Genomic DNA, 23,931 nt, shown 5'->3' with positions numbered 1-23,931 from the left:
CAATTAAAAAAAATGCTGATCCCTGATCAGTTGAAGAAAGGCTAATGTTAGAATGCTTATATTTGAGAATACACTTTGAGAGCAGAAAGCAGAGTGTTACATGAAGTGTGTTTGGCACATGGTAGGCCCAAATGTCTACAGGCGAGTTGGACCAATTAGCTTCAGGTTGACTGCTTGCCCTCCTGGTGAGCACATAGCTCTCGCTCCCTCCCGGGGGCAGCCATGGGGGCCTTTCAAGACTGGTTTGTAAGCTGTGGTCTCCCCCGGACTAGCCAGGGCTCACTCTCACATTTAATGTACTGCTTTTAAGTCGTGCCTTGCAACATGCAGGTGCCACTGCATTGTTATTTCAGCTAGCATTTTTTTTTAACATCACAATTAAGTATTGAGAATAATTTGCTAATATTTTTTCCAGTAACCTCAGGCATAAATGCCACCTAAGTTGATTCTTAATGTCAGAGGGACCCTAAGGGCAGAGTGCCATTTTCCATTAAGAAATCTGTTTGTTTTATAATTAAAGTAAGATAAGGTGTTGAGGAGGGAAATTTTGGCTGCAAGATGTATATGACATGCCCATGATGACTCAATAAGAAAAATACAAGAGATGTGGACAGGTGTGAGGCCAGCTTGGCTCCAACACCTGATGCAAGAGATAAGAATTTCATCATCACTTAGAAGTCTTGATGTCAGGCCTGATCCGCTGTCCCGTCTTGGGCTGTGTCTGGACCCTGCCCAGGTGGCCACTGTGACCTGAGTGTTCTTCAGGCCCAGTGTGTGCAGAGTCTTCTGCTGGGAGGAATTGATGGTTTTGATGACCATGGGGATTTCCAAGCCAACACCTAGCATATCACTTTTCAAGAACTAGGAACAACATAGGTAATATTTTACAAGGTAACATTCAATATATGGTTTGAGTTGTCAGTAAATAAATTCCCCACTTGTGTTTGGACAAATGGGTAGTTCTGTTCCAGTACTTCTGTTTCTCTGAAACGAAGGCAAAACCCGTTTCCCATCTCAGTCAGTAAATCAAAAGTTATTTGTAGATTGTCCAAGCTGGGTAATAGGTATATGAGGGTCCATCATATTATTCTCTCTACTTCAGTATTATTGAAATGTTTTCCATACTAAAAACCTAAAATGAGTGTTATTTGCAGTTATTATCTGAAACTGAGCTGAGTTTCAGGTAGGCCTAATAGTTCTGCTAACCTGGACTTAACCAACTCTTGAAGTAGAGGAATAAGAGAGTCCCTGTGCGTGGATTCTTTCTCATTCTCTGGATTTAGGATGGAATGCAACTAAACCAGACAATCAACTATCTTTCTTCCTGCCACCTGGCTCTCTTGGATTCCTTACTTGGGGAATCCTGGTCCCACTTGGGACAGTGTTGAAGAGAGGGCATTGTATATTGACCTGCATGGATTTAGGTAGCCACTTCAACATCAGCTCACCCAATAGACTGCATGCTGTGCTCCTCTAAAGGGCTGGAGGTCTGTGAGCTGTCAAACTGTCCCCCTCCTCATCAATCCTAATTTTATAGGAGCGCTATATTCTTTCATATTGATGCTAATGATATAGTTTGAATCAAGCTGCCCTTCAAATGAGATTTCTACTGAGCTGCCAGAAAAGTCTGTACCAGGCACATATCTGGGTGGGAATTCTTTGAAACAACAAAAAATGTTTCCAGCCCTGCCCATAATACTTCCTCACCGAACAGTATCTCAAATGATTAAGCTACTGCTTCTGTGGCAAGGAATCAAACATAGTTTGGCTGACCTGAGAGGCAGCAAAGTCAAAGATGGCACAGGGTTACATGATATTAACATTCTGGCACATAACAAGGATCAAAACCCAGTTTATGGGTGGTATTGCTTCAGTGCCACATAGTGTGCTATTATTAGTAGGCTGAGAATAATAAAATATTCGTAATATCTCAAAGACTGTTAGGCATTTGGTTTCATCCTTTAACTCTTAAGTGTCCTGGAAACTAGTTCCATAAATGGAAATTAAAATATAGCACAGTCTGTTTTTTTGCTTGTCCAAATAAGGTCATATGTTGGGTAATAAATGTATAGCAGATGACCACATGTTAACCTAAGTCTTTAACCTAAGCATCAGAAATTTCTCCTGGATGAATTTCATAGTATTTTGATTTTCTCTGGTCATTTAAAATATCTTTAGGTATTTCAAATAACATTAGAATGTTATTGTTCAGAGCTGCTTCTGAAACACATGATTAGGAAAACCTCAGCCTCTGACTTTTCAGCGTTCAGCAGCCCCGGCTGTTAAGTGTTTCCCTGGTGAAGTGGCCTGCAAGGGGGCAGGTTCCTCTTTATTTCCCCTGCTGTCCACTTCCCATACCTAAAAGGGCATTATTGCTGGGAGTCTCATAATTTTCCTCCTAAGATAATAATTGAATCTAATAGTTCAGACTTGGGCCTGCTCACTTTCATCTAATCAACAGAGGCAGGAAAACATAGTCTGGAATGCTAACTATGTGAATGAAAAATATTTAGTCATTCTTGAAATGATAGGAATGTTTTTCCAACAAGCTTAAATAAACACAATCTCTACTGAGACTGTGTTAAACTTTTTTTGGATAAGAGACAACTCTTAGGCAACCAAACAGAAGTTAATGAAGGTTATTAAGAGACATGCCCTTCAGAAAAGGTTTGCAGACTTTAAAAAGAAAGATTCCATCTTCTTTATGGGACAGCCTTGGACCAGAAGTAGCAGAATTGGTTTCCTTTTAGATTTTTGTCAACCTTATAGAATTTAACGTTTTAACTAGTAATCACATTGTCTAGCTTTCAAGAGATGTTCTCCTTTACCTAACCATGGCTGTGTTAGACCATCTTATCTTAAAATCCTCATCTTCATCTCCTTCCACTGTTTGCCTCAGTTCTAAGCAATGGATTGGTCTCAACTCACCTGTATTTTAAGCACCTGACAGCACTTTTCATATGGAGCTTATTTCTCACCAATACAAGATCCAACTATAAAGAAATGAAATTATTTTTAAACATACGAAGATTTACATATTCAAGTGAAGTGTTCTGCCTTTCAAAATAGCTGTATGGGAAAACTGTACAGTTATTGCAGAAATACAGTCATTCAAAATTTTTTTGCTACTTCTCTGTTGGCTAACGTTAGAGCTTGCCGTACATCCTTTTGAATATCCTTAGGTTTGTAAACCCTGACTTGAAAGGTTTATCAGACTCTAGGAAATAGTCAGAGTCATTCACGTCTAAGTCTGGTGAAAAAGGTGAATGATGTAGCTGGGTAAAACTGTTCAGAGAAAGCAAAAAGTGACGGTAAAATAAAGGCACTTTGTCTTCCATGACATTGTAATTTGCTCTGAAAGCAACTCTGAAAAGAAGTTTCAGATAGAATTTTAGCATGAACAGCATTTTAGCACAAGCACGTCGCCTCTGAAAGTGAGTGCTTTTAGCAATAACACTTATTTGTAAGTATAACTCCTGGTGTGTTTATTTAAAAAAGAAATCAATTCACTTACTACGTAGTATTTTTATGACTTCTAGGGGCTAGAGGCATGTATTTAAATGGTCATCTATTATATTACAACATTTTTGTGAAGTGGCAGGTGCTCCATTTAAACATATTTTCAAGTGAATAGACTAAAACAATTTTTCTATAGAAATAACTTTTAAAAGAGGTGGTGATTCCAATATAATTTATTTTTAATATTTTAGTTCTGTAACTCCACTTCTGATTGTACCATTTTAAACCGTTTTATTGTGTAGTCTTAAGTTGATCCTATAAGAACAAAATGATTTCACTTTGTTTAATACGTGTGGGTTAGCATTAGAGACAGTGAGTAACCCAGTGAATTGTTTTTAAAGGCCCTATTGGAAGTATTTTCTGTGCTATGTCTATCTGAGTGTTAAAGATAAAATGTCACACAAGTATATAAAATGTCTGCCACGATATTATTGTCAAATAACAGGACAGACTGAAGAAGTGAAAATGTCTGCTAAAGGTCATCACTTGCCCATTCATGGATCTCCCATCACAAGTGGCTGCTGAGGTAGCAGGGAGCTGGACCGTACCCACATCCCAGCCTCTCACTTTGAGATTCCCAGATGCTCACTGTGTCCATCAGCATGCAGATTGGGAAATCTGTTGCCAGGGGACTCAGCAGTGCCAGATCTTGGTCCAGGGATCATATCATCAGTGTCATCTGATTTTGATATGACATGAGCAAAAATGAACATTTAGTACTTTTTTGAAATTTGTCGGAAACTCAAAGAGAGAGTGATGTATTCCATCTTACAGGTTTTTGAGTTTAACTATTGGGAATTCAACCACATTTTTACTTAACCATTTATATCTATAGGATACCTATTTACACATCAAGTGAATTGCTTTCACGTCTGAGAAGGTAGCTGGATTTATCATATTTGTTTGAAACTGAGCCCAATTCAGGCATCTGGACCATCGGAGACCACGGAATTTAATGCCAGCCACCAATCGAAAATAAGGTTCAGTTCCAGCCTCCAGCTCTTGTTTTGCAGCGCCATCATGAAACAGAACTAAGAATCCCCAAGAAAATTCTAAGGCCAACAAGTAGTTGGTGCTTGGGGACCCGTGAGTCATATAGTGCTCTAGGTTTGATTTTTCGCTTTGACTGCTGGAGCACACCGAGAGTTGAGTCTGGAAGCCACTTTCCCAACCAGGCAGGACCTCACAGATGCACTGTGTGTGCTGACCTCATCCATGACTGCAGGGTGATCTTTTCTACTTAAAATTTACCTTGGTCCTCGTGTCCTCTCTTTAAAAAAGTATACATACATGATATAATTTGGGGCTGCCTTGAATCTGCTTTGGAATCAAGCAAGGTATTTGTAATGCGTGTTTATGTTTTGAGGCCTACCGGCTGCCTAGGCCTGTGTCTTGCACTGTGGTCTTGAGACCCTTAGTGTGGGCATCAGTTGGAAGCCAAAGGATGGTGTTCTTTTTCACCTTAATTGGAAAGCTATTGCCCTGCACATCAGCTCACTTTTTAAAACAATCAGGGAGTCTCTGTTTTATTAGTGAAGCTAAAAACTGTTCAGAGATAATAAGCTGTCAGTTTGGGATGGCTTCAGGCCTTGCATATTGAGAGGAATCAGCAAGCTCATATCTTTTCAAGACTGTGAATCTCTCATTCTTTCTGGGAACCAAGTTTTAAAAAGATTACATGGAGATTTTAGGCCAGATGAATTCAACAGGCATGCTCCACAGTCCTGTGACAGACATACTGAGAACGTTATTATTTAAGTGATACACCCCCAGTATTATGGTTAAGAAAGCACTGGTTGAACTATCTCTTATTGTTGACCTAAGTTTCAGGTTAATGACCTACAGGAACTAGGGTTTGCTAATCAAAGACAGCCTTTGGAGATGGATCTTCTGTATTCTCTTTCAACTTGAGAATGAGAGAACTACTGGAAAAGCTACCAAAATAGAGTAAATTATACTGTGATGAGTTTGCCCTCATCCCTAAAGGTCCCGCAAGGCCTCCATCATGGGAGAGGAAGAACGGGGTCAGCCAGGCACACAGAATCATTGTTTCAACTCACATCGGATAAGCTGATTATGAAGAGATTTCTGTTCTCTTCGAGACACCACGACACAGTCAAAATGCAAAACAATGATATCAGACTGCTACTCAGCAAATGTAAAAGGCGCCAGTGGCTGGTCACTAACACGCTCCAAAGCTTACCAGACCATATGAAAGGATGTCATGGACCCACCCACATCTCAGATGCCTTTCATGTTATCAGTGGAGATAGAAAATGATGCTTAAGTTACAATGGACAGGATTCAGAATGCCAAGCCAGTTGTCATACCATTTATCAGCTGAACATTTAAGGCCTGCAAAAGGGCTCATAATTAGCTGTCATCTGAGACAAGTTCTAGCTGTGAGTGGGCGGGATAGTCATTACAACAATAATTATAGCAACCTGTAATATTCATGTAACCGTTGGAGTTTGTAGAACAGTCCCCTCTTGACAATCTTCTTTGAGCCTTAGAGTGATACTGTGAGGTAGGAATAATGGGCATTACTGTTTTATAGAAACCCAGAGAGGTTCACCATCACCTGTAAGATATTGAAAGAACAGGGACTCAAGCTAAGTCTTCTGCCCCCAAGTCCGTGTCCTTGGCATTGCTTCTCTTTAGACTCCCCATTGTGAGAAAGGAGAGGGTGAGGAAAGTAAGAGGTGAATATGAAAGTGGCTCAGATTCAAAAGCCATTCTTGCTCCTGGCTCTGTTCTCATTGCTAAGACCCAGTTACTATTATTCTGACATTTATGTAGCCTAGCCTTCGATCCAGGTTCTTTCCCTGAGCCTCTGCCTGGAATTTAGACCTTGCTGTTTGACCTCCAGGAAAGCCTGCTTCCCCCAGCTGGGGATACAGTTCTACCCGAGAACACCGAGCTGCTCTCCCCAGCTGTCTCTCTCCTCATGCTTGTCATCTGCCCAGCCAGACTCCAGGCCCTGGGCCCTGGCTAGTGGTACTCAAATCTCCACTGAGTAAAATGAATGGGCTACTCAGCCCCCGTCAGTGCTCCAGGCAATGAGATACCATCACCGACACTTGCGCACTCTGGTCCAGACTCTTGCCTTTTTTCTCTCTGATTCTTGCCAGTCTTTGCTTCATTATGAGGTAAATTTGCTGCGAAAGTGCCCGTCATTCATCCAGTACAAGATGAGTTGATGACCTGAGTAAGTGCCCAGCTATTTTCAGGGCTATTGTAATAATACCTTATTCATTTGGTACCATCAAGGAATGAGGTAGTCAAAGAAGTAAATTCTCCAGATAATTGAAATTTGAGTATCAAGATTTTATTTAACGAATTTTGAAGGGAGACCTACAATGCTTTGTGTACTTCTGTGCCCTCTTACACCAAAGCTACAGATCATAATTGAACCCATTTTAGGCAACTGAGTATCGTCGCTGAGGATCTCATTGTGGACTGCTTGGGTTTGGGGATTTTCACTATTAGTGAGTCAAGTTCACCACAGCCTTCTGAGCTAGCTTGCTGCTTCAGCAGAGCTCATTCATTGAGTACCTACTATGCGCAAGGGACTGCTGCAGTGATGAGGATCCTAAGGAACTTTTCTGTCCGATCCTCCAAAACTTAGGAAATTAGAGATTCAGCCTGTTAGGGACAATATTGGCGGAGGAGGGGGTGGGCATCTCCATCAAAAACTGTGCCATGACTTTCAGTACTCAGGTGTCTTTTTTCCTCTTTATTCGTTCACTAAGCACTGCTATGGGCCAGGTACTATACTAGATGCTGAGGTCATCAACAATGAATAAACCATTGCCCCTAATGTGAGGACCCTTCCTCCCTGGTCCTCAGCCATTTCCCGAAGAGTTTTGTTGAGATAACAGAATTCTGACCATCTGACACCCCCCAGCTGAATATGGCTATTAAAATGTGCATACATACACACACATATACACATGTACTTATAAATAAGACACATTATTTCCAGCTAAAAGTTACCAAGATATATTCTTTATGAAAATTAATAATAATATGAAAATAAAATATAAGACAAGTATAAAAGGTCCAGATTATTCTTGGAATCCAATCATTTTGTGAGCTCTCTCAAGCTGAATTCCTGGAAAAAGATAGCACACTCTACATAAAAAAAAAATTTTAATTTTTCTTTTGTAGTCTTTTAATAATGATCTCAATCATACTGTCTTTTTCCTATTAAATAGGAGATTGGTAAAGGAAGAAAAATATGTCCAACCGCCAAGATTCCTTGGAAAAAGCATACAAAGTTAATAAATAGGTCTAAAGTAAATACGTGATTGCTTCTCTATCTGACCATAAAATAATACAAATCTTGGGGACATTTTCACACCATTCATTTTAAAATAAAGGAACTGCTCTGAGATAAGTACTTTAGAAATTACAAAGATGTAGGTGTTGTTATGAGAAATATATACAAAGGAAAAAAGGATGACTAAATGTGTAGTGGCTGAAAGAATTTGAAAACTCCAACTGTAGGAGATTTTTTTCCATGACTTAATGAGACTTTCTTAAATACACATTCATACCCCTTGGAAATTCCCACTTCCAGATTAGGGAATTTTTGTACCCTTGGTTTTGGGGTTTTTTTTTTTCCTTATTGTCTACATTAATAGAGTTTTCTCTCTAGCTTCATTTGGGAAAATTTCATCTTTACAGTATGTCTCTTCCCAGGGTGCAATTATGTTGACAGTTTGATGATTTATTTGAATGGTTTTCTACTAGTTATGGTCACATTTGAAAGCAACTGTGGTAAGGAGAATGACATATGAAGATACAGTAAAGCAGATAAGCTCTCTCCTTTGGTTCTGTCTTGGCCAACTTTATGTCCAGTTTTATGGCCCTAGACAGGCTACCAGTAACTGGTGGGCTGGAGGAGGCCTGATATATTTAGCCATATAAAGTGAGAGAAGCTTTGGAATTTTCTCACTCATTAGACATTCGCATCGCTTAACCAACTTCAGCCAAAAAAAAAAAACCTTAAGAAAGAGAGTGCCTGAATTAGGTCTGAAAAGAGAACTTAATTGTTCCTCTTTGTCTCTCACAATTGAATAAGCAGGCTTGTGAATTTACAAAGAGCTGCATAAGATATGCAAACCATTATCAAAATCCAAAAGGAGAGGTAATAAGAAAAATAAGAGAAAGATAGGAATAAGCTTCATTTATTTTGTTACTTCTACTTGAAATTTTAACTTTTAAAAGAAATGTAAAAAATGTATCCGCCTTAAAAAACTACTTTTTCTAGAAATTTGCCTATTGTGAGGTTTTTTCCAGAAAGACTTTTCTTAGAGTGTGTTTGTGTGTGTGTGTGCGTGCATGCGTGCGTTTGTATGGATTCGTAGGAATCGAGGGGGCTGGTAGACAGCTGCTACCCACAGCCAGGCCCTCCAGACCTGCCAGGCACCACAGCACAGTGAGGCAGCACTCCTGGACCATCGAGATCTGGAACCAGAGCAAATTATTACCCTCCTGACAGAGGCAGTGCTGCAGACAGACCTAAAAGGGATGGCTCTGTGTGCCTTCTACAAGTGTACTTTACGAGAGTCACCTACCCATACTCAGGAGCTACTAATTGGCTGTCAGCCCTCCCAGGGTTGCTAATCAGAAAGAGTACTTCACACATTTCTCAATGGGGATAATTAGTATTATTCACAAGAGATAAACAGCTCATAGTAATCAAGGTAATGAGAAGAACCTTGTATGCATTAATTCAAAACCAGAAGTTCAGTGGAGTAATACAGTTTAGATACCAAGTTAAAAGCATCTATTAACGTTTTCATTTAAGCTACACTTACCTGAAATATAAAAACCAGCGATAATAAAAATTGTTTCAGAAGCAAATTAACATAATTCTTACACATTTTAAAATAACTCAGGGTCAGAGTATATTCGTACATGTTCTGTTGTTGTCCCAAACATGTTAAAGTATCCAATACGGTGATAGGACTGATATTAAAACTTCAAGTCAGCACCTTAAAAGGTTGAATTTGAGTTTCAACTTCTAACTTCCCTTTCTTTTTTTTGGAGAATTTTCCATAAAATAAAATAACAAAAAGCAAGAAAGTAGAAAACTTAGATTTGCTTAACACATTTATACCTCCTGAATAATCAGGTTATTTTATGGTCTAGTGCTGTGACTTTAAGAGTCAGAATAATGATTTTTATTTTAACTTTATGCTCTTGACCAAATTGTGATCATAGTACCTTAACAACCCCATTGAGTAGGTAGAATTGCTCCTAGGAAATACTTGAACATCAATGTAAAATATTGGCGGTGTTCTCCAGAAACTTAGTGTCTGAAGCTCCCTAAATCTTGAAAATATGAATGTTTTCCTAGAAATGTTTTTACTGATAAGGGGTTTACTGGGCTTCCTAGGATATGAAAGAAATATCCATCCCTAAGTTTTAAAAAAATGTAAAATAAAGAACCAATATGTGTTTGTTTATGTTATTGCATTTGGTAATAGATTTCCTTCCAGAATTTTGTACTCTAAGACTTGGGATAAGAATTGGTGGCTAAACATCTGCACTCCTGACACACTCCCAAAGGTTCTTTTAAACATGGCTCTTCTGGACAGTCTGAGGTACTCGGAAAGTCTTTCAGAATCACGCAGGAAAATGACAGGTTAAGGAGAATAGTGTTCCCACTCAGATGCAGGGTAGGAAACAGCAAAGTGGATGTAGACATAACAAACACCCATTTTTGTTCTTTATTGCTTCTAGGCTCAGAAAATATTTCTAGAATTCTTCACAAAGAAGCTGTTCCAGGGTTCCCTTTAGAAATAGTTGTAGCCAAAGACAATGAGTTCCTGCTGTTTCAAGCCTTCTTCCTTTGGAGGACATTAAGGTATTTCTTTAATTCCTCAGCTGATTCAATACAAGATGAGATGGAATTTCAGAGTGATCCTGTAAGCAGTACTTTATTGAATTTCCCCTTGCCAAATCCCCACCTCTGTGCAAGTATTTTCTCATTCTCCTAAATAAGCATTTAGGAGACCATTTCTCTCCTTTGAAAGAGGCCCACTAACACATCTCTGCCCGACCTGTTTAAAGGGAGACAGTTTTCTTTGCTCCAAGCAACAGGCATCATGTATATTGATGCATCAATGTCTGCAGAAAAGTCTTAGCAGGACCTCTGTTCAACTGATAATCACCAGACTTGCCAAGGACACAGCATCGCCAGCATCCTTCTAGAAAGGCATGTACTTTCTGGCATATCAATTCAATACCTTATCCCCTGTAATGTAAGAGCACAGAAATGTAGGATTTAAATGAGAATCTTCTGTTCTTCAGGCCAAGACCCATCAGGATATTTTCCATATTCAGAGCATTGTTAAATAGACTAAAGAAAGTGTGAGACAATAACAATTTCCGATACAAATTTCAGGATGCTCTAACAAGCAAAAGTCACGTTTCATGTATTTTACTAACACTTTTTCAAGTTTCTTTGTTTATTTGGATTAGAAACAGTCATACTATGGTACCATGAGTCTAAATTCTTTAAAATCTCTTCCCCACCAAGAACTTCCTTTGATAGAAACTATGCAAAAAAATCTAACTAGCTCTTGGTCGTTATTCTTTAAGGACTGTAAATGTAATGTTGATTTTAAATACTCTCATTCAGGATGTTATCAAATGTGTTTCATTTTGGAGTTCATTATTTGGAAGAGGAAGTTGAATTTCAATAGTCTCACAGCACTTCTTTCTCAAAACATTGCCCTGATGTTAGTAATAGGACCAGTTCTGAGATTATATATTAATATATTGGACTCCAAGCAGACTCTCAGATCTGTTTATGATAATGTCAGATTTTTTGCTTGATAATATACAGTTGCATATTTCTGTTATAATACTGTTCTTACAGAAATCTAACTAATATAAGGATGACCTCATACGGTAGGAAACCAGGCACTAAAATGTGAAAATGATGAAAGGGAATAGAACGTAATGTGTGACTTCAGATTAAGTGTTCGGAGACAGCAAGTTGCCTGCATGTGTGTCCATTACAAATCAGCAGTCACTCCAGGGGTCAGCCTGGTGGCGCAGCGGTTAAGGTCGCACTTTCTACTTTGGCGGCCCGGGGTTTGCCGGTTCGGATACCGGGTGCAGACATGGCACCCACTTGGCAAGCCATGCTATGGTAGGCATCCTGCATATAAAGTAGAGGAAGATGGGCATGGATGTTAGCTCAGGGCCAGTCTTCCTCAGCAAAAAAGAGGAGGATTGGCAGATGTTAGGTCAGGACTAATCTTCCTCAAAAAATAAATGAATAATAATAATAATAAATTTTTTTTAAAAAGCAGTTACTCCAGTGACGTTGGACAACAGCACCACAGAAAGATGCATCACCACCCTTAAAAGGCTGTTAAAATTTGTTCCAGTTTGCATTTGAAAAGGAAAACTATACTTATTTGTTAGATGTAATGAAATGATGTGACTACAATGTTAAAATGCCTTTTAAAAAACTTTAGACTTCTGTCTATATAATATATCACAATGAGTGTTGTTGTATTCAGCCTAATCTGTCGTGGGGAAATTGAATAGTTCCAGAGTAAACTGACAATTTTCATGAATAAATGGTTTTGTTGAGGGTTTCTGTGTTTTAATATTAAATATTGAGGGAGTGAAAATTTGTATGTGTTTCCCACTTTCTTCCATCTAATGTGCATCATTAGTGAATAGGGAAATAGTAATTTCAGCAGCACAAAATAACTTTTTTCTTCTTGCACTCTACCACATCATCTGAGGCCAGAAGACATCCAATAGGACTTGTTGTACCTAAAATATTTGCAGTGAAGCATAGTAGGACCAGTACCTACCAAACAGCCCTTATGTGCGGTTTTTTTCATTTGTTGAACTGAGCAAAAGCCCTTGTCCTGAATGTTGTAGGGAAGCATATTGAAGGTGTTTGCTCTCCTGGAGAATGTGTGCATGGTAGACGCCTGTGACTGCATACCCAGCTGATGAAGCTATTTGAATAAAGTGTGGGGCTGTTCAAGTCAGTTCTGGTCCTCCAACAACCTGAATATTTTTTTCTTTTACTCTCTAGCCACAGATTACAATCCTAATCTCATCCATGAATCATAATATGTACCAAAATAGCATATACATCACTATTGATTCTCTTAACAAATTCCTAAAATTCACTGAAAGTAAAATTCCATACTACCCTATGATTATTATGCATTTTCAATGTCAGTGTAATCTGCCCAAATATGTATTTTTCCATAATATATTTTCCGAAGGCAAAAGTTTCTCATAAACTTATATGTCAGTAAGAAATACAAGGGTTTCGTCTATGTAGATATGCTCAAGACATTTCTTTACCTGTAAGCCATTCACTGAAGCACAGGACATTCAGGGTCCCTGGCCCTTGCTCCGATAACTCTCTAGACCATACACCTAACTCCTTCCTCCATAGGTAATCTGTGATGTAGTTTACTTAAACCTGATACACATTCTCTGCTCTCTTTTATATTTGTGGTTAGAATAATTTCAGCAAGACATCACAAGTCTTACGGCCGGAAGCTGAAATAGAATCATTATTTTGGGAGGCTAATAAGAGTAATGATAAAAGAAAAGCTATATAGAATTGAAAACCAAAGATGTTTATGATACATCTTTTAAGAGAATGTAGGAGAGCAGCACTACCGTATTTAATTCACTATGTCTTAAAACTTGCCTAACTTTAAACTACTGTTTGATATTTGCAGTTATTTGTCAGAAAGGATACTCTAGTCATTGAAGGTATTAGAAATTTTACAGCAGTCGAAAGTTAATATAAAAATTTCAGGGAGATGTTCTTCAAACTGTGTTGTCATAAAAATAGAGAATGTGCTATGTATGCCCTCTTCATGCGTATTTTTACGGGGAGAATGCTGAGCAAAGCATCTCTTTAACAGGTCATCGTTGCCTACTACCTGTGAAGAGTTGAATCACTGGCCCCTTTTAGCAGATGGATAAAAATTTAGAACTCTTGATCTTAGCGGTGGCAGCTAAAACACTTATTTTGGTCTCTCTTCCATGGTAACAGGAGATGAAACTTGAGAAGACAGTGTGGACTAATGGATAGAGTGTTGGACAGGAGGTCAGGAACCTCTGTTCTGTTCTATTCCCAGCCTGCTACTGGGTTGCTATGTAAACTTAGATAAGCCACTTACCCTCTCTGCACCTCATATTTTCCATTTGTGAAAACATAGGTAGAGACATTCTGTACTTAGCTCTTTACAAAGATATTGTGAGAACCAGCTTACTCTGAAGTTCTTAGTATCTCTTGGTTGAAAAGAGGCTACATAAATATGTCAGTGTCCCTGTCCCCTTTGACAACACTCTTCCCGTAATCCAACATTATATAAACTGTCCCTTATCAATGCACTCGAAACAGGTACCATTACAACAGGCTTTGTATTGCACAGAAGCTAAGAGTATGTCTCTGGAGCCAGAATCCCTGGGTTTGAATCTTGGATCCACCACTTATTAACTCTGTGACCTCGGGCAAGTCAGTATACTAGATTTCCTCATCCGTAAAACGGGGCTAATGTTAGCACCCATCTCCCCATCTCACTGGCGTGTCATAAAGCTTGAAGGCATTTATGAAGAGCACTGCAAACATTATATAGACACGTAATACACTTTATGTAAGTGTGTGATTACTGTTATTACCCAGAACTAGTCTTCTTATTAACATGGCAGGGAAGGTACAAGTGTCGCCTCTGGCCTTGGTTTCTTCTACACATCTCTTCCCAGAATGGCTGCTCCCTGTTCCTCCCGAGCACTTGTATCTCAATCTGCCACTCCCATAAACCCCTGGACCCTGAGGATAAGCTCTTAGTCACTGTTATCCATCATATCATATTTAATAATCGAAGGAGTGTCACATAAAAAAGATAAAAGAAACCCAAATGTTTTAAACTAGTCTCATAAATGTCTCTGATTTAGTAACTTTAAAAAAAAGGCTAACAGATTTCAGATGTGTTGCAAAATAGAGAGTGAGATAATTGGCAGCTGGAACCTGTGGTCTGATTATTATAAAAAATAAACTCAGAAAACCGGAAGAAATAGAAGAACAGTTAGCAATTTAAATAGGTTCATCTTAACCTCTCTGGTCTGCTTTTTACAGTGGTGACCATCAGAAGTATTATGTGAGAGTACCAAAAAGTGCATAAATTGTTCAAATGTAAAGAAATAGAGCTTTCGGATTTTCAAAAATCTAAGTATTTCTTTTTCAGGGGTTAAAGTTATTATGAAAGTTATAAAAGTTTAGGTTCAATGAAAATTATTGATTAGTTTTTCTGTAATTTGCTGTAGTATGGGATTTCAAAGATTGAATAGCAGCTAAGAGGTAATCATATGTTTCATTGATTTTTTTTTCCCATTTTTATTATTAGAACCCACCTACATCACAATTGATCCACCTGCATGTGGGGAGTTATCCAACTGCACCCTGACAGAGAAGGACTGCATTTATGGTTTCAAACTTGATCACAATGGTTGTCGAACTTGTCAGTGCAAGAACAGTGAGTATACAAGAGCCTGTGTTTTTTTTCTGAACCTAATGTGGTAACTGTCAAAGCATATTGTGTGATTGAATACCTTTTTCGGAATGTTCATGACATTCCCTTAGCAACCTGAAAGAAGAAAAAAAATTTATACTTAACACTAACAAATACACAGTCGTTTGGGGAAGAAGAGCCGCTCCTTTTTTCTGGTTTTCCTCTTCATTTCACTGTATTCAGGTGCTTCTTGATGTCCAGCTGCAACGTGGGTGCAGCCCTGGGGGCTTCGGAGAACATCTTTCCCGCCACCCAGTCAGCTCTTTCTATAGCACCCTTGCTAGGTCACCCACACAGGTGTCACATTCCATGTGTGACAGCCATAATCCTTAGAATGTGCTTCACTTTGTTGATCCCAACTCTGCCTCCATGTAGATTCCAGTCATGTCTCCAGGCCATGACCTCTGAAACTAAATAGGGTGTATTGCACTTCTTCCCCCTAGGTCTTCTATCAGAATAAACGTCCTCACTCCCCTTGACCATAACCCAGGTGACATAGTTTCTAGAACTTTCTTGGTCCTTTTCATCTTCTTGCACACTTACAATATGTCATTGTCCTTATGTAAATGTGCGGCCCAGAAACAAGCAAAATACTCCAGAATTTGGTCTGATTAGGGCAGTGCTATTATGTGGCCTGGGTTTGTGTTAGCTTTTTGAATTACACACTGTTGACTAAGACTGAGGTTATAAGCAGCTAGAACCAGTAGGTGCTTTTTATGTCAGCTGTTAGGTGGTTCTCATTGTTCTATATTTGAACATTTGATTTTTTTTTAATGATATAAATGGAGGGCCAAGTTTAACAAGAAATTATCCTGAGACTTTTAAACCATTTTCCAACTGGTTGGGATATTTTTGAATCTTGATAAGGTGATCTCATACTTTATGCCTCCCAGTTTATATTAACTAAGTATAACTTGCATGTCCTCATGTAAATCACTGAACTAAAATAAATTAAATTGTACAGAACCAAAGACAGAGGCCCTGTAGCACTAAAGACCTTCCTACAAAATGACGTTGAACCATAATCCTCGCTCCTTTAGTGGAGTAACTCAGCTAACAACGTGTCAGCTCCATCTCCACAGGAAATCTTGAAACCTTCGGCCTGTATTTTATCTGAAATCAAAATACGTTGTATTTGCATCATTCCTTTGCTTGGAAACCCTATTTTAAACATAAAATGAAGCTAGTGGGGCATGGCTTGTTCTTCATGAACCAACGCTGGCTCCTGGTGGTCATTGCCTTCTTTTCTAAATGTCACAAATCATATGTTTAACAATTCCTTCTGCAGAATTTTCAGTTGTGAATGTCAAGCTTAGTTTCTGTAGTTTTAGGAGCCTTTTGTCCCTTTGGAATTGACAGTGGCCTCCTTTCGTTTTCGGAAATCTCTTTCCAATCTCTCCGATCTCTCCCGAATGTAGACAGCGCTTCCATAATAAGCCGATTCCCTGTGAGCCTCTGGGTATAATTATCCTGGGCTCAGAGACTTGGAATTAGTTAATGTAGACAGAGGCTCACTTTCAGATTTATCAGTTATTTGGGGCTTTTTGTTCCTCTTAACCTTAATTGTTCAACACTTCCTTTTGTAAGAATATTTTTGATAAAGAAGGCAGATACAAAATAGGAGTTGAGTGATTCGGTTTTCTCAATCACATGTTGTCATCACCCTATCTGCCTGATGGAGGTAGTGCTAAAACGGAGTTTATACAACTGTTGTGATTGTGCTTGTTACCATCTTGAAAGTTCCCATGAGCTCCACCCATCAGGGGCAGTCCTGCCATCCTCCACTTGTTTCTGTTCAGAGGAGGGCCAGTCCATGTCATGCACCGGTCAGCCTTTTTTACACCTCCCTCTGGAGAGCTGAATTGTTAGGGAGCTGCTTGGCAGCCACATTTGTTTGCTTAAATAGCCAGTTTCTTTTTTGACACCAAGATAATTGGTGATTGTATCGTGAAGAGTTTATATTTTAATCCTTCTCATCTCTCTTGAGCTAAACATCCTTTCTGATCGTGGGAGCGTACCTAAATTTTTTTCTGAGATTTTTGAAGTCTAAAAATATCGATTTCATTGTGCCTGATCAACTCACCTGCCACCTTCCCTTGGGCTTTGCTGTTATGAACTTTTTGGCCACATGGTCATGCTTATATAAGACCCCTGCCTCTTCACAATGAGCCCTTTGTACATAAGTCCAAAGAAGCAGTTTCCCTCAGTTGTTACTGAAGCAAGTCAAAGACATATCCCTGGCTTTTGCAAATTGAAACTATTGGGAAAATTCTGCTCTGCCTGTCTTTATGTTAGTCTTGCATTCTGGCTTAGTGAAAGGAACATCCATGCGTGTTACCTGCTTTGCACCTCCATTTCATTAACGTGTAGGGAGAAATATGTTCAGGAGACTCTTGCATTTTGTGTCAACAGGTTTTTTTTACATATAAATCTTTATTAGCCCTCCATTATTTGCAAACTTACCTATTTATAGGGTTATCTAGTCTTTCTTCCTTCCCTCCTCCCTCCTTTCTTCCTTCGCCTGGTGTAGATAGAACACCTACCGAGATTTAGGTGCTGTACCGAGTGTTAATGCCACAGACATGAATACAATGTAAGACTGACTTCCCTGAGAGGAAATCTCCTGTATCTGACACACTAATGAAATACCATCATTTGAAGCCAAATCAATATCTTACCAAAGTAAATCCTATTAAGAGGAAGCTTTGATCCTATAGGAGAACCTAGGCAGATGTTCATACCAGAGTAGGGAAGTAACTGACCCGTCTCCCAGGGCTGTGCTCGGTGCTCAGTAGATGAATGAGCAGGGAACCATCAGAATCGGGGATGCCATTGGACATCATTCTTGCCTGAGATCCCCATCTGAGGTCTTGCCATTCTGACCATGTATCCATTTCATCATACAGAGATTCTTGACCTAGGTTACTCTCTTGCCATCTCTCTCACTGCCACTGTATATCTACAAACAGGATTAAACATCAAGTGGAATTTGTCAGTTTGTCTATATCATACAGAAGTCTAGTCATAGAGCATTCTTCTCTCGCCCCTTCCCATTAGCAACCCTGATTATTTCACACCTTTGGAGCCACGCCTTTGGGAGGTGAGTCAGATTAAACCAAACTGCCAGATACTTGCTTGTCAGGTTCTTGTGATTGTACACCCCCAGCTGTCCTCCCAGGCTCTGGCGTCAGACTGACCTGCATTTGAGTGCATGGGGCAAGTTGCCTTACTTCTCTGCATCTCTGTGCCCTCCTCTGTAAAGGGCAGATGATGATACCTAACTAATGAATTATTTTGAGGACTAAATAAATTAATGAATGCAAAGCTAGCTTTACTGCCGAACATAGGGGAATTGTTTACACCATAGCTGTTTTAGAACAGACCCATTTCTGAGTCAGCCCAAGCTAGCTGACATGGAAAGCCCCCAGCTTCCCCTCCTTTGTTCCAACACCAGCCTGCCTCCGGTTCTTCCTGTTCTCTGAGGACACTCAAACAAACAACTTTACTTTTACCTTTTCATTTTAACCCTCAAATATTCTTGTTCCCTTTCACCTGGTTTAGAAGGAAGTAAGTTCCTTGTATTGAAGGATGGCATAAGTATGTTCTTTTTCTCATTGCAGCTACTTGATAAGTACTGATTTTGTCTAAATTTCTCCCTTACCTTATTTTTCTACATCCCACCAAAGCCTGTTCACAGGCAGTGGTCCTAACCATTTATACCTAAATTTTCTGTTAGGGATTAGGCCTGGTTTATGTAGACCACTGGCATCAACGTTTCTCCCCTGTTCATTGGTTTGTTGTTTTCTCATTCATCCTTTCTTTTGTTCATCTAGCATTTATTGAGTGCCAAGCACTAGGGGTATGAAAAAGATAAAAATGGACCTTATCCTTAACTGATATTGGCAATATATTGGTAATGTTAGTAATATGCTAATATGTTGTAATGATATTGCAACATAATCAAGCATATTATAGGCAACGAGCCACTCTAAGATTGAAATCAAAACCCAGTAGAAACACGTCCTTCAAAAGTACGTGGAAGGTACATGACAAAGGATTCTTTTGTTTGAACATATTGAGGCTTTGCTATTTTAACCTGTAACAAATAACATTCTTATAACACTGCTAAGCAAAGTAACGCATCAAGGGCATACAGAGAATTTAAATATCCCTTTGATATTTATTTGATATTAACTCATTGTCTCAAAGACTTATTTAGAATAAAGAAAAGAAATGTGATGGAAAATGCTTCAGAAAGTACAATAGCAACAAAGGTTAAACTAAAATCATTTAGATAAGCTACCAATAACCTAATGCTTTTTTGGTACAAGCTGTTAATAACGTTACTTTTTAACCAAGAAGTTTGTTGCTGTCAAACAGACATAATACACTTTAGTTTACTATATGGACTATGTGTAGTAAATGACATCTATATGAATTAAATGCCATCAATCTTTTGGCATCTTATTTTCTACATCTTTAAAATAAGTGGATTTGACTGGATTATTTGTAACTTCTCTTCCAGTTTTAACATTCTGTAATTCTAGAAATTGATAATGCTTTTATCGGGAAACTGATGCAGACATAGAAAATTAATGGTAGCAGGGAGAAAAAGCCTTTGTATTTTTCATGAAATATGTATCTGAATCAAGCAGCTAAAGAAGGTTGCAGCATCAAATATAGGGAGGCAGGCTCCTTGTTTTCATTTCATTGTAACTCTGAATCAAGGTCAAGATTAGGACCACCATTTGCAGTGTTGCAGGTCTGTCTTTAAGAGTCTCAGGAACTTCCTGGTGTTCTTAACTGATAGCAGGATGGTGCGAGTTACCAGCAGCCGGGAATGTGAACTACTGCAGCGGAGAAGTGCAGCACGACCCTAGGGCACCGTCACTTTGTGTTCCACGTGAAAGTTACATGGTATCCACTTACAGTAGTGTACTTACGGTGCTCCCTGCTTTTGTGGTACATTTTGGCCCTGGGAGCAAACATCGCTTCTTCTCCAGAGTATACAGAGAGTTTACTATGTAGCTGCTGTCAACCAGCCATAATGCACAGACCCTGTACTTTGCCATTATTTATTGCTTTCTCTTCAATGATAATTTTCCCCTATGGATTAGAAAGCATTTTTGGATCACAGTGAGGTCACAGTGCTGGAAAACTATGAACGTAAAGCCATCATTCTTTCTATGGTTGCCTCAAGTGATATACTAAAGCTTTTCAAATTTATAAACCCCCCACCCATCTATGAATTAGATGTTTCTAATCTGTCTGTTCTGCTCTTTATGTAAATGTTTGCTTCGATGATACAGTTCCCTTAAGTCCATAATTGATACGTGGATCCAGGACTACCTTAAAGTCTTTAGTGTTGTTTATATCTGAGCTAGAAGATGGTATTTTTGAGATGGTATTTAGCAAATGCCAGTATTTTGGAAAATTTTCGATACTTAACAGAGTAAGTTTTTTCATCCTACTGTTTTTCTGTTAATACAGCAATCTTGATGATTCATTCATTCAGCAAGTATTAATTGAACACTCACTCCATGCTAAACACCATGATAGCGCCCGGACTGTATAAAGAAAATAGATCTCTACCCTAAAGCTCCCTTCTCTTAGGGAACAGAATCGAGGTAGGCTTGGGACCGTAGCTTGCCAGTGAGCAGTCCCAAGTCAGGGCGCTACTGGAGCATCCTGCCCTAGGTGGCATCACCAGTCTGCTGTTTGATGAATGCCTTTCATTTTTGTTTAAAATAGTAGCCTTTGCCTGAAATTCCCTTCCATTGCAAAGCAGAGGTAAAGACAAATATAGTTTTTATCAAATATTTTAAACTAGATAATGCAACAGCTTTCTTTAAGGGTGAAGACCCTTCTAGATTAAAGTCTGGAAAAGCTCCTTTTTACAGGACCAGAAGAATAAAGGCACAAAAGTGCTCACACTCCCAAGTTTCAAGGAATTTAATCCTCATGGATGCTGACTCTGAGAAATTCTCAGTGTTCTTAATTCATCTATTTCCCAACATAATCTACTTGGTGTCATAAGTTAAAAATTCTTGTAATAGAAATAGAGAACTTAGATCTCAGTGTCAGAAAGAGAAATGTGACTCTGAAAGTCTTCTCCCTTTTTCATCATTCCCTTAATAATGGGAAAGAGATGAAAAATGATGACCTTTCGAGTCATATAATTACACATTTTTAAATGAGCCATTTAGAATTTTGCTTTTAAGGATGCAAATTAGTAATCACTTGCCTCACAGTGTGATGCAGACCCATGAGGTTATGTTAAATATGTATAATGAAAGGTTTATGATAATGACAAAGTAGAAAATTATACCGTAAATCATATTTTTCTCTTTAAGAGATAGCAAATTAAATATTTGAGTATTGCCGGCTAAGATTCACAAAAGATGATCTTAAAATATTTACGTAAAACATGAACCCATTTCACCTATTAATTGTGGTTAAGGTTTAATTTTAGATTATAAGATTTATACCATGTGCAGGGGACAAATGTGTTCTGTTTCTCCTAGTAATTGCGTTATTTACAGTATTTATGCTTAAAGGATGTTCAAAAAGGGTGTTGAAATAAATATTCATTTATTATTCCAACAAAAAGTCTCTGCTTCCCATTTTACCAATCTTTGCAGAACAATAATCACACATTGCTGGACTTTTGCCATAACCGTATCAATTTCTTTTTTTTTTTTTTAAAGATTAGCACCTGAGCTAACAACTGTTGCCAGTCTTTTTTTTTTTTTTCCCTGCTTTTTCTCCCCAAATCCTCCCAGTACATAGTTGTATATTTTAGTTGTGGGTCCTTCTAGTTGTGGCATGTGGGATGCTGCCTCAGTGTGGCCTGACAAGTGGTGCCATGTCCGTGCCCAGGATCCAAACCAGCAAAACCCTGGGCCACCAAAGCAGAGTGCACGAACTTAACCACTCGGCCATGGGGCCAGCCCTTAAACTTCTTTCAGTTTGATTATCTTTCAAATTCTGCATTTAATTCAGACAAATCTCAGTTTGCTTTAGTTATATCACTAACCATTCTTTTCTTACCCAAACATTTTTATTCCCTGTGTTACTCTCTTAAGCCCTGTATCACACCTTTTAAAATCTCATTTAAAGACTTCTGTTAAGCTGATATCTCCTCTAGTTTTTTTGTCAGCCACCATTGCCTTCTTTCCTTTTTTTTTTTTTGTTCCTTCTAAAATAATGTTGTAACTGACTAACAGAGGACAGTTAAACATCACTCCAGGGAGAGTTTGAACATTTCAAATAGTGGACAGTTAAACATTAATCTAGATATTTCTGTGGCACATACATTTTTTGGTCAATTAACTAAGTATAGCCAAATACCTGAATATTTGTCATTGATAGGGAAAAAAATATCTAACTGAAACACTGAATATTTCACTTTATATCATGTCGTAAGAGATGTACTTTTTAAAGAAAGGGTCAGAAATCCATTAAGTTGCATGTAATATGCAGTATTATAGGATAACATCTAAAACTCATAGGAGTAAACATTGCATGAACATTTAAGAACGTGTGTTTTCATGGGTGTGCAATAGGAACAAAATACATAATGAAATTTGGGGTGTATGTTTCTAATTCTCATATTTTAACAGTAATGGTAATCAAGAGTTTGAGATGACTAATAACAAATTTTATGAAAAAAATGCACTCAGTTTCATCCACACCTGCTCTTCACCAGATCGTAGTTCAGAAATCTATTTCTCAGGGTTGGGCTTTATTTTGTGTATTAGTACCCGAAACATGGAGTTATGTTGTGATAACCATGAAATAGCACAGTCTGTAATTTTTAAGCATTCCTAATGCAATGGTAGAGCTGAGAAATTTACATCTGTGGGAAATTGGAAGGTTGGGTGGAGGTATTGAAGTGTCGACGTCTTCTGTCTATTGGTCTTTGGGAGAAACGTGCTGTCCACGTGTCTTCACAGGGGAGGAGCTGTGCACCGGCCTCAAACGAGGCTGCACCCTGGACTGCCCCTTCGGTTTCCTGACCGATGCCCACGACTGTGAGATCTGTCAGTGCCGCCCGCGGCCCAAGAAGTGCAGACCCATAATCTGTGACAAGTATTGTCCATTTGGATACCTGTACGTATTTCTTAACTCAGATCCATTCTTAATTATCTGTGACTTGATGCAATGCCTGGACCTACTTTTGTTAGCCGTTTTGTGTGTGTTTGTGAGTGAATCTGTGATGTACCGAGTCCAGAATACCTTGCTTGTTTTGTTAGGTGAATCAGAAAGCAGGGAAAGGAGGGTGTCTCCAAAGATAAGAATCAAGTGTTACTCTTAGTCATTTCTGAGGGTGGGCCAGAGCCTTGTTATGACACTGACCTTTGGGTCTGTTACGTGAAACTTCCTCACAGCAAGGGCCTTTGGACACTGCCAGGGGCGATGGAATTGTCATGAGTTCCCAGTGTTGTAAGTGCTACAGCTTTTCACAACTGTCCCAGCAACTATTTTGTGATAACTTATTTAATATATACTTTCAGACCAGTTGCCAGCCACTCATTTGCTATATGGAGCATATATGCCTCAATATCTTACCTCCGTGCTAGTCTGCAGTTTATAATATTTTTTCTTTGTGTAGCAATAGATTTTGTGAATTTCCTTGGAGATAAGAACCCACGACTTATATTTTCAGATATTCTATATTGAATCTAACCCCGTGGAAATCTAGATTATTCCAGGGGGAAAATAGATACTTCTCATTTGTTTCTTTAATGTCTGTATTGGGATCTATTTCTGTCTTTATATCAAGTTGATAACTTAAAAAATGACCTTTCACAATCTTGCTTTATCATTC

At 38.7% G+C, this 23,931-nt stretch overlaps 1 protein-coding gene across 1 annotated transcript in view; it reads left to right on the top strand.

Moving 5' to 3' along the window:
• The window catches only part of CRIM1 (cysteine rich transmembrane BMP regulator 1), a 187,717-nt gene that overhangs the window by 122,668 nt on the left and 41,118 nt on the right, over positions 1 to 23,931 (top strand). Inside the window, exons 8-9 of the mRNA XM_044772230.2 lie at positions 14,937 to 15,065; positions 23,057 to 23,213. Coding sequence (XP_044628165.2) covers positions 14,937 to 15,065; positions 23,057 to 23,213 — 286 coding nt within the window. The remainder of the gene's footprint in view (positions 1 to 14,936; positions 15,066 to 23,056; positions 23,214 to 23,931) is intronic.

This window comes from Equus asinus, chromosome 6 (assembly GCF_041296235.1).
Source record: "Equus asinus isolate D_3611 breed Donkey chromosome 6, EquAss-T2T_v2, whole genome shotgun sequence".
Classification (NCBI taxonomy): domain Eukaryota; kingdom Metazoa; phylum Chordata; class Mammalia; order Perissodactyla; family Equidae; genus Equus; species Equus asinus.
This window is presented reverse-complemented; position numbering and strand designations above follow the sequence as displayed.